The sequence below is a fragment of the Vipera ursinii genome, assembly GCF_947247035.1.
Source record: "Vipera ursinii genome assembly, chromosome: 1".
Taxonomy (NCBI): domain Eukaryota; kingdom Metazoa; phylum Chordata; class Lepidosauria; order Squamata; family Viperidae; genus Vipera; species Vipera ursinii.
Genome location: NC_139512.1, coordinates 109,271,595 through 109,289,875, shown reverse-complemented (window position 1 = coordinate 109,289,875; position 18,281 = coordinate 109,271,595). Strand labels below are relative to the sequence as shown.

At 38.8% G+C, this 18,281-nt stretch overlaps 1 protein-coding gene across 2 annotated transcripts in view; it reads left to right on the top strand.

The window, feature by feature from the left end:
* Positions 1-18,281, top strand: part of EPS8L2 (EPS8 signaling adaptor L2) — a 93,591-nt gene that overhangs the window by 63,965 nt on the left and 11,345 nt on the right. For both annotated transcript variants that reach the window (XM_083350650.1, XM_083350651.1), the window contains 10 exons: positions 758-837; positions 1,218-1,344; positions 3,669-3,757; positions 5,906-5,980; positions 7,148-7,296; positions 9,084-9,210; positions 11,168-11,277; positions 13,362-13,473; positions 14,382-14,498; positions 16,214-16,349. In XM_083350650.1, coding sequence (XP_083206776.1) covers positions 758-837; positions 1,218-1,344; positions 3,669-3,757; positions 5,906-5,980; positions 7,148-7,296; positions 9,084-9,210; positions 11,168-11,277; positions 13,362-13,473; positions 14,382-14,498; positions 16,214-16,349 — 1,122 coding nt within the window. The remainder of the gene's footprint in view (positions 1-757; positions 838-1,217; positions 1,345-3,668; positions 3,758-5,905; positions 5,981-7,147; positions 7,297-9,083; positions 9,211-11,167; positions 11,278-13,361; positions 13,474-14,381; positions 14,499-16,213; positions 16,350-18,281) is intronic.

The window sequence follows — 18,281 nt, the reverse complement described above, 5'->3', positions numbered from 1 at the left end:
GGAGATGTCCTTTGTGTATGCTTTTTAAAGCAAGTTATGCATTTGCATTACGATTAATCATTCATGTATCCCAAAAGTTGAACTTGACTATCAGCCAGCTTCCCACCTCAATGTATATCTGTATATTGCAAGATGATTTAAAACAATGTTTGTAGAGACATTTTGTAATGTCAGATGAACTTATCAGTTGAGAACACCTGGATTCTGGACTGTGTTAGATATACAGTAGGTGAGTACTACAGTGTATTTACTTTCAAAACTTGGTACTCTGATTCTTTTCTTCCCAAAAAGACTGTTTGAAAACAAGTCAAACTCAGTTTTGCTGCAGGGATGGCTAAAAAAGGACACATTTTAAAGGCTTATGGGGGTTGTGTTCAAGAACTGCAGCTCTTATCTGACAAATCCTTGGCATGAGGCCCACACAGCTCTTTCTGAAAAACCGAATGTGGAATTAGGCAAATTGATGAAGTTCTGCCAATTTTCTTAGATGCATGGTTGTTACATCCAGAGCAGCAAAATAAATTAATGTGGGATGTTTCCACCTACTGAGTTTTTAATAAATACTTTTAGTTCCCAAAACACTCCTTCTATTTCCTTTGACACAATCGATATACGGTATCCATATCCTTAATATTCACATCAAAGAAATAGGATAGCTTGATACAGGGAATGTTTTTAAACAAATAATTTAATTCCACTCCACTCCTGTTTTGACTTCTTTCCATCGATGATATTTGTTTTTTGTATTTTTTGACAGAATATGATCGACGAAGTAGTAGCTCTCAGGATTATGAGGAGTCTCGTGCAGTTTTAGCACAGAAGATTGAAAAAGAAACGGTTAGTGATAGTAATTAAAAAAATGTATGTATGGAAGAAGATGAAGTAACCACTTGAGGGTAAAATCCATTTTAATAACAATTGTCGATTGTCCATATGTTTCCAAAGAAAACGTTTTTTTGAAATGCAAATAAGAACACAGCAGGGAAGAGACGCATTTGTCCAAGTATTTCTCTGCACCTTGCCTGGAGGCGGCCCCAATTTCCTAGTGGTGATTATTTAAATCAAAATGTACTTGTTGATCACACTGAATGCTCATGATTAAAGCTGCAATGAACATTTTGACTCTTAATCAGGGAGATGCAAAGTAAGTTCATGTGAACGTGGATTGCTTCTGGCTGTTGGTTTTGCTTTAAGTTCTCTCCTTTGTGTGTTTGCAGCAAATATTGAATTGCACCCTGGATGATATTGAGCTTTTCGTTGCCAAGCTTCAGAAAGCAGCAGAAGCCTTCAGGCAACTGAACCAAAGGAAGAAGGGAAAGAAGAACAAGAAGAAAGGGCCAGCAGGTATCAACAGCTAAATCAGGGGTGTCAAACTCAATTTCATTGAGGGCCGCATCAGCATTGCGGTTGCTCTCAAGGGGCTGGGTGGGTATGGCCAGGGTGGGTGTGGCCTACTGGGTGGGCGTGGCTAAAGTGCGTATGGCCTATTGGGTGGGCGTGGCCAGCTCTACATCGTTCGCATCAGGGGTGCCTATGGGGGCCTGGGCAGGAGTGGGACAGATCTGAGGGTCTCTGGCAGAAGGAGGGTCTCTGGGCCAGGGCCAAGGCAGTGGGGGCCGTTCCCTCACTGTTTCCAGGATGGCTTCACGGGCCACATGAAACCACTTCGCGGGCCGCATCCGGCCCCCGGGCCTTGTGTTTGACATGTCTGAGCTAAATTATTGGCTGTAGGAGAAACTGAATAAAACACTCTTTAGACGGTGTAGTGTTAGATTCAGGGGGTTTTCTCCTTCAAAAGGGATAAGAAAGCATCCTTAGTTTATGTCCAAAACAGCATGACACAGGTTTGGAAAAATGTACGTGAGATAAAGGGATAGTGGCCTATGGGGCAGCCTTTCTACTTTGACTTAGCTCACCCTGTGCAGTTTTTTTCCTTAATTTCCAGAACGACTTGAACGTGTTTTTGTTCTGCTTAGGGGTGATAATGGTATAAGGGCTGCCTTTGTTTGTTTAAAAAGTTATATGACTTCCCAACTCTCTCACGGTGACTCTGGGTGGCTTACAAAGATAAAACCTCAGTACAAAACCCAACCCAAAACCTATTCCCCTAGTGACAACAATCAGATCAGCCACTCCAAATCACTTTTGGGTCCCCAAGCCTGCTGGTAGAACATGTCTTCAGGACCCCTTGGAAAAGAATGTCAAAGTGGGGGCCAAATGTATCTCTGTAAGGATGATGTTTCACAAGGAGGGAACCATCACTGAGAAGATTTTGCTTCTTGGCCCCATTGGATGCACCTCCTTAAGAGAGAGGACCCATAACAGATGGGTCAATACTAGAGTAGATTTCATTTTTAGTTGCTTTGTGCCTTTGTTATTCCTTGTCAATTTCCTTGAGGCCTTCCTTTGTGGAATTGGACAATAAATTATTTTACAAATAATTTATAAGCAAATAGGCACACAGTCCAGGGGTTAGAAGCACCCAGCCACTCCTCAATAATTCTGTTTTGCCTTGGCAGCCCTAGCAACTTTTAAACAAAATAAACGCAAGTATGGGTTTTTTTTCTGAAAATCTCAGCTGAATGGAAAATGAGATTTCATGTTTACTTTGTTTATGCACATCAAGGAAGTGAAAGAAGCAACAAACATCAGTCTCAAGGACTCTTTCAAGAGCCACGTTTGTTTTTTAATGATGATTCCATTGCACCACCTGATGTAGTTTATTATTATTAAGTTAGTACGGTTAACTGATGCCTACTTCATATATACCCTATCCCATCAGGCTTGAAGGATCCAGTTCAAATACTGACTTCCAAGCCAGTTCTGAAACCCATTCACCTCTTTCCTTGCTCCATTTCTCTCCTCATGTTCAAAAATAAAGCCACTGGACCAAGATAAATAAGACTCCTCTTTTTTACTTCTAGCTGTTTCTTAGTTTTGTCATTTTAGGTTTTGAGGCAGAGGGTAGGAACACTGGCCATTTGGGGTCGGGATGGACCTGTTTTTCCCCCACCACCACCATTGTGACCTTGGGTCCAAGTGCAACGATTCATTTCTTCCCGTAGAATAAACAGTGATGACCTTTTAATTAGGAAACAATAACCAAAGCACATAGAGATGTAATGAAAGGCATTGTTACAGACCTCCAATGTCTCCAATGAGAAAAATCCATCTCTCGGTGTTCCCCAAGGGACTGGGACTATATTTAGTTTTGTCTATAAGGCTGTCGAGAACCAAGCAACCCCCAACCCACATAGCTCTGTTTCTGATCGGCCTGGAACATGAAGGAAAAATATAGTGGTATTTTGACCACCAGTGTTTGTAGAGGTAGCTTTTAACTATGCTTGATAGGGTTAGGTGGCTGTTTCTTTGTAGACTGCTTCCACCTTTTCTCATATGGAGACTCTAAACATATGAGACTTCAGATCCTGCCATTGACAGGTAACATGTCTTCTGGCCATCCCCACTGGCTGTGCTGGCTATGGAATGATGGAAGTTACAGCCCATTGCACTGTTGGGTGAGACTGGTATTTCAAACACAAAGTGCCCTCAAGGAATGTAGATTTTGTGGTCAGCATGTCACAAAGAGCTGTTTCCCCATTAATGTTTCTTTATGCATAGGAGTGACTTTTTTTTAAAAAAATTGTTTATTATCTTTTGGTCTAAAGAGGGAGTTTTGACTCTGCGCGCCAAACCTCCACATGAAACTGAGTTTCTTGACTGCTTTCAGAAAATCAAGCTGGCACTAAATCTCCTGGTAAGAAGCAAAGGGTATTGTGTATAATTTTCTCTTGTCTCAATTGGATAGGTAATGGCTTATTTGCTTGCCTCATGCTGTTATTGGGAATCAACCAAGTATTATGTTTGTATAGCCAAAGAGCTCAGAATCTGAGTAGGTAGTAAACAATTTTACAAAGTTCCCAAAAAAAGCACATGGTGATGTATTGCAGCTGACACTTTGAAAAGTAACAAATTCAAGCATTATGTCACCCATTTCATAAGATGCATTGAGTATTATCCTCAAAGAGACACTATACGTACACTTACTACTGGAAAATGATTGCTGGAGACTGTGACTGTCAAGAGTAGTATTACAGGAAGATCCAAAAATACCCCTTCACAAAAGATCAGCATGTAGGACAAATACTCTTTTGTACTGGTAATTGGATTAACTTGTATACATGTTACATATCATGTCATACAGTATAATGAAGTCTAATTTCTACTTCTACTTGTCCATGAAAAGTGAGAAGCAGAAATTCTGAATACAACAATTGTTTGTAGAGAAAATTTTAAACTTTCTCCCACCAATCATGCAGTCAAATTCTTAAATGTGAACCTTAAAACCTTTATAAAAAACTGGGCTATTTGTAAGAAGATCTAGTTTGTTCTGGATAGATAGCTCAAGTCCAAAATGGTGATCATCAAACTGATTGTTCTCAGTGTCTCTACCGCAGCCTTGCCAAACCCTGAGCTCTTAGATGTGTTGGATTACAATTCACACCATTCCCAGCCAAGTGCTAACTATTGACAATGAGAGTTCTATTTATTGGTTTGAAAACTATTTATGCTGCATGTTCATTGTTGAAATACTTAACTATGCTGTTTAGCAGATACATTGGACTGTAATACAGAAGAAAAAAAATGCATCAACCCTTTTTTTCTGACAGTGTATTCTTGTTATACTTGAGGGGAAAAAAGCTTTCCCCTCTGTAGCATTTGTCTAAAAATGTACTCAGAGGTGAAAACTGTACAAAACCAAATAACCATATCTTCACGGGGATCGTGTGCAACGTCATTACCTTTTTGGCAAATGTTGCATTGCTGGCAGAACAGGGTTAATAGACTAGTTCGGTACCAGTGTAAGTCTTGAGGCTGCCTTAACAAGTGTGTCATATAAGAGGTAGTATGATATGACGGTTCAGGCATTGGTATAGAACTTGGCAAGGCAGGTTCAAATTTACCTTCAGTCCTAGAAATCCCTTCTTTCTTAACAAGCCCTACCTCACAAGGATGTTATGTGGGAAAAAGAGGTGGGCGGAGGAGTGCTTTGTAAGACGTCTTGCCCACTCGGAGGAAATAACCCACAAGTAGATGAGTAGATAGACAAATGGATGAATGATTTTACTATATTTGTTTATCTATTAATTAAATGTATATGATTACCCATATCACGGAAAGTGACAGTGTGCAATAATGTTATGCTGATTCTTGCAGGATGGGAGAAGTGTCAAGGCTACAAGCAGTTGCCAAGTTGCTTCTATCTATTGTTTGAGCCTTGTTGTGAAAATAGCAATAAGGTAGCAAATCCTTACCACTAAAAAGAATGGATATGTTTTTCTTCCATATCAATAACCACATTTACCATTCTTATAAATCCCTTTCCTGGCATTTCCTTTATAATTTAGCCTCTGTCAGATGCTACATTGCAGAAGATTCAAGCTTGGCCTGCCCAGCGGACTGCAATTAATGCAGTTGCATTAAAACAAACCCATCGTATAATTTAAACAAGCTCTTGCTAATAAAGCATAATGTTTGACTAACGATACAATTGTCTGTTCCTTAAAAACCTCAAAAGAACTGTTCTGGATTAAGTGGGATCAACTTAATCTAGCCCTTAGTAATTCCTGCAATAGTTGATCTAATGCCAAGAGCCAACTGCCCACCTGATCATGGGAATAAGGTACAGTCATAATACAGTACCTAATTTGACTTTGTAGGAGAACCTGGATACATGATTCATGTTACTTTAGAGAGAAATAGTTTACAGCATCTGGATATTGAAATATGCTGGATATTTTCTTGGGCATTTCTTGGAGTTGCTAAACATTTTTGCTGTTTGCATTTTATTTTCAAACAGTTATAAAATAGATTTAGATTTAACCTGTTTTTCTTCTCTTCACAGGCCAAACTAAAAAAACATATTCAGAATCCAAGTGCTTCAGAATTAGTCCATTTCCTGTTTGGACCACTGGAACTGGTATAAATTACCTTCTCCCTTATTCAATGAATTATAATCCAAAGTTTCTCATCTAATGGCATCCAGATATGTTGACCTCTGATTCCCTGAATTCTAACTGGCCATATTGCATGCATGCAATATCTGGAAGTAGGTTTGAGAAGTATAACTAAAACCAGCAATATGCAGATTTTTGACGCATATTACATTTTTTAGCCTGTTTAAATATTCATCTATTCCATATTAGGGACTGATTTGCAATATTCCAAGGAGTTAACCTGGGAGGTTGAAAAGCTCATGGCAAATAGAGAGGATTTACTTCAGTTTCCCCAAAGTATCTTTGTATGGAAATAGCAAAGCTATCATATCTAATGAGTCAACTCATGAATTTCTTACTCTGGACAAGCACATGACTATTTTACATAACACCAAAAAAAAGCAAAAAAACCCAGAATGCTCTTTCTTAAAATAAAAATAAATTTGTGATAGTTGCAGAGATTTTTACAATTTCCAAAAAGTAGCTGACTTAGTTTTTCCCAGCAAAAGTAGGACTCTTTACAATACCTTAAAGTATAACATGAATTGTTGCAAAACTTTTGGGGGAATCACAATCCAGTCATAGTCATTCATTATTAACGGCAATGATGGAAAAAAATAACAAAATATGTAGTTGTCAAGTCCTGTAATAGCAAGGTATCTTTAATGGTAGTCTGGGGTAGATACAAAATCTTGACACTTATAGTACAGGTAGTCCTTGACTTACAACAGTTCATTTAGTGACTGTTCAAAGTTACAACACTGGAAAAAAAGTGACTTATGACCATTTTTCACACAACTGTTGCAGCATCCCCATCATGGTCATGTGATAAAAATCCAAATGCTTAGCAACTGACTCATATTTATGACAGTTGCATTGTCCCAGGGTCATGTGATCGCCTTTTGCCAAGCAAAGTCAATGGGGAATCCAGATTCACTTAACAACCGTAGGGATTCATTTAACAATTGTGGTCATAAAATGGGGCCAAATTAACTTAATCTGTTTGTCTTGCTTAGCAACAGAAACGTTGGGCTGAATTATGGTCTTAAGTCAAGAACTACCTGTAAAGGCCTAAAAATTTATCTTCCAAACGCTTTACCCATGTAAGATTATTGGAAATTCTCATTTGTGATTTCTTGTTTGTAATCCAGATTGTTAACAGCTGTGGAGGCCCTGAATTTGCAAGATCTGTCCTCAATCCACTTCTTTCAAAGGATACTACAGATTTCCTGAAAGGCCATCTAACACCAAAGGAAATGGCGTTGTGGGAATCCTTAGGAGAGACTTGGACAAGGTCAAGGTATGTAAATAAAGCCAAGCAAAAGAGGAACCCAGAGAAGGATTCTTCCAGACCAATTTTATGATTGAAAACAATAAACTCAAAAGCAAATACAAACTATTGAAAATACAAACAGTAAAATACAAATAGAAAAAAGTGTGAAAAAAGAAAAAAATCATTCTGTAGCTCATCTTGTAAATAAAAACCAAAATCCAAATTCTTCGATTGTTATTTGCCAGCAAAAGTCCAGTAAGGGAAACCAGATACAACATTTTTTTTCTCTTTTAGTTCTGGGTGAATAAGCTAGTTTTGTAAACTTTCCCTAAGTTTTTAAGAATCTCATTTTTAGTCCCTTCAAAAAGAGTCCCAGAGCTAGTTTTCTATTTTTGTTGGAACTGCAATTCTTTCAGAACTTTAGCAGATTTCTTTTATATATCCAATAAATAATATTTGTCCTTTTGTTTGTCTCCTCCAATAGAATCCTACAAGACCTTAATAGAGTTTTTTTGTATGTCTAGTAAGAAAAAGTTATTGAAGTCCATTTCCTGGTTCAAAAGTTACATATATCCTTTAGTGAATATGTCATCCATCAGTTCCATTTGTATCTCCATATCTTCCTCTATATTCTTCTTGGCTCTTATCGTAATTAAGTCCCCCTTCAAAATAATTTCAAAATTATCTGTTGCAACTTGTTCTCTAGCATCATTACAACATCCTCTGTCCATCTCATCAACGTTTACCTATTTTATCAAAATGTTTGGCAGAGAAATATTCCAAAATTTCTGTGGACCCTTAATCCGTTGTTAACTTTCCAAAATCCATATTCGAAATAGACTTTTAATGCATAATTGGAAAAAACATGCATGTATTTATTTTTATTTATGTAATTTGTATGGTCACCCATCTCACAAGTAACTTTGGGTGGCATATAACAAAACCAAAACAATATTTCAAAGACTTTTAAAATCAAATTTATATTATTTTCCTCCAAAGAGAAGTGAAGTCATCTGATGAATAGAGCTAAATATCGCTGATCCAAAGAGTCTTAATCTCTCCAGTACAGTACAAAAATAATATATCCAAAAAGTGATTAGGAAATAAGGCCCAGTTAAGCTCAATGTCCATAGAAAGCTCTGTTGCGAGGGTGAGTTTGATGGAACGCTGGGTCCTAGGTATTCAACTCATAAGCCAAGTGCAAAACAGTGGTTTCCATGCTATACTCACAAGGAGTGGTTGATCAGAGTCATGCGGATAATCTCAACAATCTCCCCTCCCTCCAGAAATTTTGCCACCTGGATCCTGCATTTAGCCATGATTCTCCTTGCAAATGTGATCCTGTTACTAGCAGGACATCAGCTCATCATGGTGCTCAGAGGAAGTCTTATGTCTTCCTTGGCTGAAGTTGGTGAAAGGCAAAATTCCCTAAAATGCCATCTGAACAAGAATAATGTGGAAGAAAAGATTTCCCCGATTTACAAAAGTGAGGCCCATAGTTTTAGCAATGGAGCACACGTTAGCATTTCTTCCCCACTAGTTTCTCTCTTCATGAATTTAAAACCATAGAGATACCAAAAGCACTTGTGGACCACTGACAGAAAATAGGATGCTACTGGTATGAGCAATGGTTGTTTTGTGTCTAGCTTTGTAAGCTCATTGATAGCATTTGTATGTGAGCTAAGCAATCAGAATGCTGATTTTCCAAAAATATGCTCAGCTTTGAGATATAATAATCCTAGTCTAAAATGGGAAAGGGTATCATATGTTCTTGCTCCCTATAAAATAAGCTTATTTTTAATATGTGTTCCAAGACCTGAATGGCCAAGAGATGCCAACATCCCAAGATATGTTCCAAAGTTTCACAACGGATGGGAGCCACCCCTGGAAATCTTTCGTGGGGCTCCATGGGAAATGGATATTGGCCATCTGCAAGAAGAGGTACTTTGCGGACTAAAGTCCCTTCCTTCCTTCCTTCCTTCCTTCCTTCCTTCCTTCCTTCCTTCCTTCCTTCCTTCCTTCCTTCTTTCCTTCCTTCCTTCCTTCCTTCCTTCCTTCCTTCCTTCCTTCCTTCCTTCCTTCCTTCCTTTTTAACTTTATTTACTCAAATTGTGAGCCAAATACAATACTGTTGTTGAAGTAGATAGATAAATCTATGAATGGTTCATATTAATTTTTTTAAAAAATTAGGAAGGTGACTTGATCATTCAAAGCATGTTGAACATTTTTTTTATTAAAGAGTTTTACAAAAACAAAATTTTACAATATATCCCCAAATCCCTCCCACCCCAAACCCGCCCACTTCCCCCCCCCACACTTCCCAGAGGTAAATACAGGATTATAGTTACAATAATCATATTCTAAATAAAAATTATGCATAATATACAATTAACCAAATTCATAATGTGCTTTAACTCCCCTTTAACATAACTACAAACAACGTACCAATAACAATATCCCACTAAAATCTACTCATAAGCTAAATGGAACTTTTTAGTCCCATATTTGTTCTGAATATAATTTATCCATCTCCTCCAAACTGAAATATATCTTTCCTGTGAATGATCTTTCAAATAAGCAGAAATCTTCGACATTTCTGCAAGATTCGAAACTTTAAACACCCATTCTTCTATAGTGGGCAAACTATCCTTCTTCCAATATTGTCCCACCAGTAACCGTGCTGCCGTTATCATGTTCAACATCAAGTTAGTTTCTTTAACATCACAATCTACAACAATACCCAATAAAAACAATTGCGGAGAAAACTTTATCTTTCTCTTAAAAATCTTTTGAATGTTCCACCAAATTTTGATCCAAAAAGCTTTTATATTTCTACAAGTCCACCACATGTGAAAATAGGTAGCTTCTAAACTTGCAGGGATCTAGCTAAGCACTCTCGAGGCACACTCATGTGATTTATTTGCACTGTTCCAGAATCAATCTGCATCTTTGCGTTCTCATGTCATTGTTATGTATAGCAACTGAACTGATTTATTTGTGACTTGCCAAACCAGAAAAAAAACACCATTTTTGTTTCCAGCAGTGAAATTCTCAAAACGTTACGAGTATCTGTTTTTCTGCTGGTGAAAATCTTGCCTCATTTCACCTCCCAATGGCTGGGCTTCAGCTAACATAGCATTCTACTCTCCCACCCATAAAAGGGAAAGATAACCAACCTTCTTTATACTAACCACTTAGATATTTTTGTATATGACCAAATCCAAGTTACCTTGCTCATACCACTTTAAAAGGCAGTGAAGATTGATTTGCATTGTTTCAAATCTGCAGACCTAGGCAAATTTCAAGAGCACAGCAGCCCAAGCAAGAAACCAGGATGAAATTAACTTGAGCTATTTCAGTGTCCCCCCCTCTGCTCCTCATTGAATTAACCAGGATGTAAATCAATCTGCTTGGGGATTTTTGACAGACAGATCTTTGACATATTTCTGGGGAGGGGGAGATACTGATTTTTTAAAAAATGTGCGGAATGGGGGAGGGAATGAGATTTTAGTTGCTCCAGAACTATTTCTCTCTTCCTCCCTCATTTTGTGTCTGATATCTGTCCATAGGTAGTTCTTAGAAACTACCGCCTCTTCTCCTCCTTTTAGTCAAAACCGAAGCCTACATCCATGGTTAGAAACCGCAGAGGTTCTAGCTAGTTGCAGACTGATAACATGATTTAACACCACTTCATTTAATACCTTATTCATGCAATAGGAATGATAGTTTTTTATTTGTACATGTGTGTGTATGATCTCCTGGAAACTGATATTAGTGAAAGTACCTTTCATATTATGATTTTGATTGATTAAAAATGAGGAACTTCCTTTGGGGCATGTGCATTTCCCTTATTAATAATATTCTGGTCTCTTTCTCTTCCTCCTCTCCTCCTTGGAAGCTGTCATCATCCAATGGGTGTCCCAATCGTCACTTGAAGCCAGTCCAGACTTCAGACCAAAAGCAAGGAGCAGACGCCTTTGCTCAGCATGTTACTCAACATGTCCATAGGTATTTTCCTCTCATTGTTTTATTTGTGGGATTAAAAAATGTGAGCGACTGATGTCACACCATTTTTTTCTCCCACTTTATTAAGGTGGGGATCTGTCTTTTCAGAAATAACACAACTTTAGGTTGAGGGCCAAGCTGGGAGCTGCATTCCTGCAATTGGATGACACCAGGGCAAAAACTACTGTACACTTCATTTAATTTAGTATTTTATTTAAATGAAGTTAATTTAATGTGATTACCGTACTCTTGAATAGTTTTCTTTTTCTGTCATATTAAAGAATTCAATGGTAATCATGCTGGGATTCTATGAAGTATGTAGCTAATAATTTGAGTGATTGCAGCCGCCCTGGGACCTCAGATTGTATACAACAGCCTTAGTGGGGTTTAACTGTGTAACTGTGGAAGTCTGACATAATTGCCCTCAAGTGTTTTTTTTTCTCTTTATCTTTTTAACTAAAGACATGAAACAAGACAAAAAGGATTACATAGTTTTAAAAACTAACGAAGAAACCAGAGAAAATATCAAAAGCAGGAGAGAGAGAGAGAGAGAGAGGAAGGAAGGAAGGAAGGAAGGAAGGAAGGAAGGAAGGAAGGAAGGAAGGAAGGAAGGAAGGGAAAGTTCAGAATACCCAATATACGTGTGATCTTAACATCTTAAATAGGCTTAAATATCCATGTTTAGTACTATATCAAAATGACATTTATACGGATGAAGAAAAAATATTAATGATATTGTTAGCATAAATGAATATACGATGGCAGGTGGCCTTCACAGTAGGATTCGCAAGTGATTCAGAGTAATTCATAGTATTTTTGAACAGATTTCAATGTCACTGATCCAATGAAACCATTCTCCTAGTCTCCACCATTCTTTCAAGTGACTGATTCTCTTTACACCCACTTAAGCCGGCGTCAACTTCCCTCCGCCCAGTGCGCTCCCACAGAGAGGGCCTCCTCAGGGTGCCGCCGGTCAAAGAATGCCGACTGGTGGCCCCCAGGGGGAGAGCATTCTCTGTGGGTGCACCGGATTTATGGAACCATCTTCCGGTAGAGCTCCGGATGGCGCCCGATCTCCGCTCCTTCCGGCGCGACCTTAAAACCCATCTTTTTAAACAAGCGGGCCTGGCCTGATGGGACGGGGTGGGATTTTATTATTACTTCAATTTTAAATCTGTATTATTTATGGGCATTGTTTAATTATGTTTTAATAATTTTAATTTTTGTATCCTATTTTTATGTATTGCCCTGTTCACCGCCCTGAGTCTCTTGAGAGAAGGGCGGTATATAAATTAAATTAATTAATAAATAAATAAATAAACATCGTTCTCCTTTTCCTATTTGTGCCTCCCTGTGTTTCTCGTGTTGGGAGGCACTTCTGGAAAAGATTACTACCTTTTCTCCTGGTTAAATGCTGTTCCCCGTCTTGGCTTCAAACCTCCATCCATGAAAGCTAATATTTTCTCTTTTATCTATTCCAATGTAATACAAAGAGGGAAACATGGAATCCAGCTGCTGTCTTCTACTTGTTAACTTAGTTTGATATTTCACACATTCGTATGCTGCCAAATTTCATCTCAACTCTTGGCAGAACTGAGGTTGCAGTTATTATCTTACAATGTCTTGTCCAAGGCCTGGCTTGCTTAAGAAAAAGTATTTTGTAATATGAATTAAAACTATGTTCCGAAGGATTATTGTTTTAGTTACTTTTACAGGCAGACCTTGTTTAATTACTTTATTTTGTTGATATAATGTGTAGTTTAATTTTTTGCAGGAACTATATAAGCACATGAGCTAATAAAGAAAGCTGAAAAAAATATACTGGTGCATCATTTAAGTTCAATATGGTATTTTAAATTAGGCCGTGAGTCACTCTGACTAGCAATGTGATAGTGCTATTATATCTTTCTTGCAAAAAAATAAAATAAAGTCAGCAGGCATTGTCATCCTTTTCAACTAACCAATTTTGTTAAAATGTGAATTGAATTCTGACTAGACATTGGTTAATTGAGAAACGTGCTGCCAACATTTTTTTTTTGGCCACAATAAACTAACCTGGCTCTCCCTCTACAATATCTTTCTTGCAGGAATTTTGAGGCGCAAGGGATGGCTCAGTCAAAGAGATACGCCAAAATTCTTTATGATTTCACTGCTCGAAATGCAACTGAACTGTCCGTGCTGAAAGATGAAATTCTGGAGGTAAAAGAACGAACCCCAGATCCTTGCAAGTGCCTGGAAAAGGGAGGCAAGAGGCGGGCGTGATCACACGAGCTTTGAAAGGATCCTTCAACCTTCCACAGCCAATATTCCACATGAGATATTTCAGGGCAGGGAGGAGTATGAAGGAAAGCTGCACTTCAATGCTGTGCAGCACTAACTGGTGTGCGATGGAGAAGGCACCTGTGCGGAAGCTTTCGAGTTGACTATAGTCATTCTCAAAGCCAAATGGGCAAGGGGGCAGGAGGCACTCGACCTTGGGGAAAGAAGATTAAGAAACAAGATAGGCTGGAAATTCAGTTGTTTGCTAGTAAAGTTTTTCTGTAAATTGTCTGAACGTGATGACATATTCTCGGCAGGGAAAAATATGCCAGGGTATTTACAGAACAGAAATAACTGTGTGCTCAAGAATGTAGAGCGACTTATTGGTTTAATTGTGCAAGGAATATACAGATAGTCCTCGAATTACGTCCAAAATTTCCATCACTAAGTAAGGCGGGTATTAAGTGAATTGTGCCTGATTTTGTGATCTTTTTTTGCCAAGTGCAATCGCTGTAGAGAAGTGAATCACATGGTTATTAAGCAAATCCAGCCTTCCCCATTCATTTTGTTGGTCAGAAGCCAGCTGGGAAAGTTGCAAATGATGATCACATGACTCAAGATGCTGCGAACATTATAAATGCGTGGTGATTGCCAAGTGTGATCACATGACTGTGGGGATCCTACAATGGTTGTCAATGGGAGGGCATAGTCCTAAGTCAGTTGCTAATGAATGGTTGTAAGTCAAGTAAGTCTACCTGTAAGGTAAAGATTCCAGTGGAGATGTTTAAACAAACCATAGAATGTAATCTTTCATAGCGGATAAATTGTTTTGGTTTTTTTATTCACAGGTGTTGGAAGATAACAAACAGTGGTGGAAGCTGAAAAACCGAAGTGGACAGGCTGGTTATGTTCCATATAATATCTTAGATCTGGTGTCCCCGGAGGATTTTGCAGCAATGGTGCAGGTCTGATTTAGCTCTTAAATTAGAGACCGTAGTTCTTTAAAATAAATACAAAATTGCATAGGTGACTTTGGTAGATATGCTTCCCTAAGTGATTCCGGCTATTAATTTTTCTTAACAACAAAGAAATCATATTTTACACTCTCTCTCTCTCTCTCTCTCTCTCTCCTTTCCCTGCCCCTCCCTCTCCCCCTCTCCCTCCCCCTCCCTCCCTCTCATACTCACACACACTCCCTCTTCATAATTGTCTTTCTTTAACAATTCTCTTTCTTTATTAAAACAACAGCGGAATGGCATAGATATGTCTCTTCCTCCCTCCCTTTCTCCTCAAAACAATCCTGTGAGCTAGGGCAGGCAAAAATACTCATTGACCCTAAATTGACCTTCTAATCCTTCAAGTCTGAGGGAAGATTAATAATGCAATCTTCTAATTGCACCACGTTATATTTCATTAGGTAGCTGTGTGCCAATATATCAGACACAGTTCCTGGTGAATATTCTTTACAAAAGTAGTTTTAAAGGATAAAAATTTTCCTAAAGAATTAGGATGCCACCTGGGCACAAAAAGCATGAGTTTTGTGCAATGGCGCAGACTATTAATTCAGTAAATAAATAAATTCTATTTATATAGCCACCCATCTCACAAATATGATTTTGGGTCACATACAATAAAACCATACTTACAGGTAGTCCTCAACTTACAACCACAATCGAGCCCAAAATTTATGCTGCTAAGTGAGAAATTTGTTAAAAGACATATTTTGCCCCACTTTACAACTTTTCTTGCCACAGTTAAGTGAATCACTGCAGTTGTTGAATTAGTAACACGGTTGTGAAATGAATCTGGTTTCCCCATTGACTTCATTTGTCAGAATGTTGTAAAAGGTGATCACATGGCCCCCAGAACATTGCAACCATCATAAATGTGAGTCAGTTGTCAAGCATCCAAATGTAAATCACGTGACCCTGGGGATGCTGCAATGGTCATAAGTGTGAAAAATGGTGGAGCAGTGGGCTAATGCCTCCTTAAGTAACACCAGCTGCCTGCAATTAGTGCAGGTTCGCATCCCACCAGGCTCAAGGTTGACTCAGCCTTCCATCCTTCCGAGGTAGGTAAAATGAGGACCCAGATTGTTGGGGGCAATTAAGCTGACTTTGTAATAATGCCGCTTGGGGTGTGTGTGAAAGCCCTAATAAGCAGGCATATACATAGAATGAAGGCTACTGCTAAGCTTGTAAGTCGCCCTGAGTCTTCGGAGAAGGGTGGCATATAAATGGAATTAAAATTAAATAAATAAATAAATAAATAAGTCACTTTTTTCAGTACCGTTGTAACTTCGGTCACTAAGCGAACTGTTGTATGTCGAGGACTATCTATACTGAAAGAAGTACTCATTTCTGTGGAGGTCCTTAATGATACATTTTCGTAGAGAATCAAAGACACTGTTCTGTTATCCACAGAGATATCTGCCTATATACATGGATATTAATCTCCATCATAATGTTCATAATGTTCCAGCATGTCAAAATCTCAGCCAAATGCCAGTAAACGCAGATGTCCTAAGCAGCTTTATCTCTAATAAACTCAGAACAATGGTAGGAATTTTATAATTGGACAAAACAATAAATCAAGGATTTACATCAGTTAACTATTCTTATCAAGCAATAAAGAATGAATGATAATAGAAATCTGATTTTACGCATTGGACATTTTGTAGGGTAATCAGAAATACCGAGACCTGAGTCCAAGAGCATCTGGATCTTCCAGCCCTTCCCATAAGTTACCTCCTAGCTATGCTGGAGAAAAATGGGGAAGTGAAATGGCAGCCCACAATTCTTCAGAAGCCAAAGAACGTAAGTACCCATGCAGTCTGAACTCATATAATTAACATTTTAAAAGAAAGGTACATTATTACGCTGGCCAAAAATTACTGATCTTTCAACTCATATCAGTTGAAAGATCAGTACCAAGAACCTTTGAACTAAGAACTAATCTTAAATAAATAATGAAGCAATCTCGAGAAGCCATCTCAATCTCAAATCTTCATTGAAATGATCTCATAGCATTACTGGTGGACAATCCATCGCCTTGTAATACCTCTTGGTATTATATTTTGCTTTGAATTATCTTCATGCTGTAGTATCAGGGGTGTCAAATTGCTGGCCCGAGGGCCGGACGCTTCCTCCGGAAGCCGCACCCACCCAATTGGCAATGGCAAAACTCTCCCGATACGTTGCGTGACGTCACGTGATGTCGCGAGTTTGACATGTCTGCTGTAGTTACTTGTTCCCAAGGTAGGAAGGACAGTTCATCTATTTCTCTGCCATATTTTAATGTTCTCAATAGTAGGCTTGCAAATTTAATGCACGTGGAATAAAATTCAATGTGCTGTATTTCTACCTGGAAATATATTCCAATCACTTTGAAGGCTTACTCCCAAATACATACAGTAAGTATAAAATAAGATTTCAATTTGATGCAAGTCAGTGGTTGACAATTAACTTTAAAGGTTTTCATGGGAAATGCAAGTTGCCTGGAAGAGACTTAAGAGCACACTTCTCTTTGGAAGAAAATTTTGGGCTGTGCCCTCCATTTAGGACAATTGAGCCCAAAGTTCACGTTGCTAAGAGAGACAGTTGTTAAGCGAGTTTTCCCCCATTTTATGACCTTTCTTGCCACAGTTGTTAAGTGAATCAGTCAGTAACATGATTGTTAAGTGAATCTGGCTCCCCATTGACTTTGATGATCAGAAAGTCGCAAAAGGTGATCAGATGTCCCCAGGACAGTCAAACCGACATAAATACATGCAAGTTGCCCAGTGACTGAAGTTTGATCAAATGAGCATGGCGATGCTGTAGTGGTCATAAGTGTGAAAAACAGTCATAAGTCACTTTTTTCCAGTGCCGTTGTAACTTTGAATAGTCACTAAATGAATGATTGTAAGTCGAAGACTACCTGTAGCTGGAAACAAACATCTTTAAATGTGCTTTTATATATAACTTGTTGTTGTTGTTGTTGTTGTTGTTGTTAGTTGGGAAGTCGTGTCCGACCCATCGCGACCCTATGGACAATGTTCCTCCAGGCTTTCCTGTCCTCTGCCATCTTCTGGAGTCCATTTAAGCTCACGCCTACTGCTTCAGTGACTCCATCCAGCCACCTCATTCTCTGTCGTCCCCTTCTTCTATTGCCCTCAATCTTTCCCAGCATTAGGCTCTTCTCCAGTGAGTCCTTCCTCCTCATTAGGTGGCCAAAGTATTTGAGTTTTAGCTTCAGGATCTGGCCTTCTAAAGAGCAGTCAGGGTTGATCTCCTCTAGGACTGACCGGTTTGATCGCCTTGCAGTCCAAGGGACTTGCAGGAGTCTTCTCCAGCACCAGAGTTCAAAGGCCTCAATTCTTTTGCGTTCAGCCTTTCTTATGGTCCAACTTTCACTGCCATACATTGCAACTGGGAAGACCATAGCCTTGACTATACGCACTTTTGTTGACAGGGTGATGTCTCTGCTTTTTAGTGTGCTGGCCATGGCTTTCCTCCCGAGGAGCAAGCGTCTTTTAATTTCTTGACTACAGTCCCCATCTGCAGTGATCTTGGAGCCCAGGAAAATAAAATCTGTCACTACCTCCATTTCTTCCCCATCTATTTGCCAGGAATTGAGAGGGCCGGATGCCATGATCTTGGTTTTCTTAATGTTTAGTTTCAACCCAACTTTTGCACTCTCCTTCTTCACTCGCAACAAGAGACTCTTCAGTTCCTCTTCACTTTCTGCCATTAGAGTGGTATCATCTG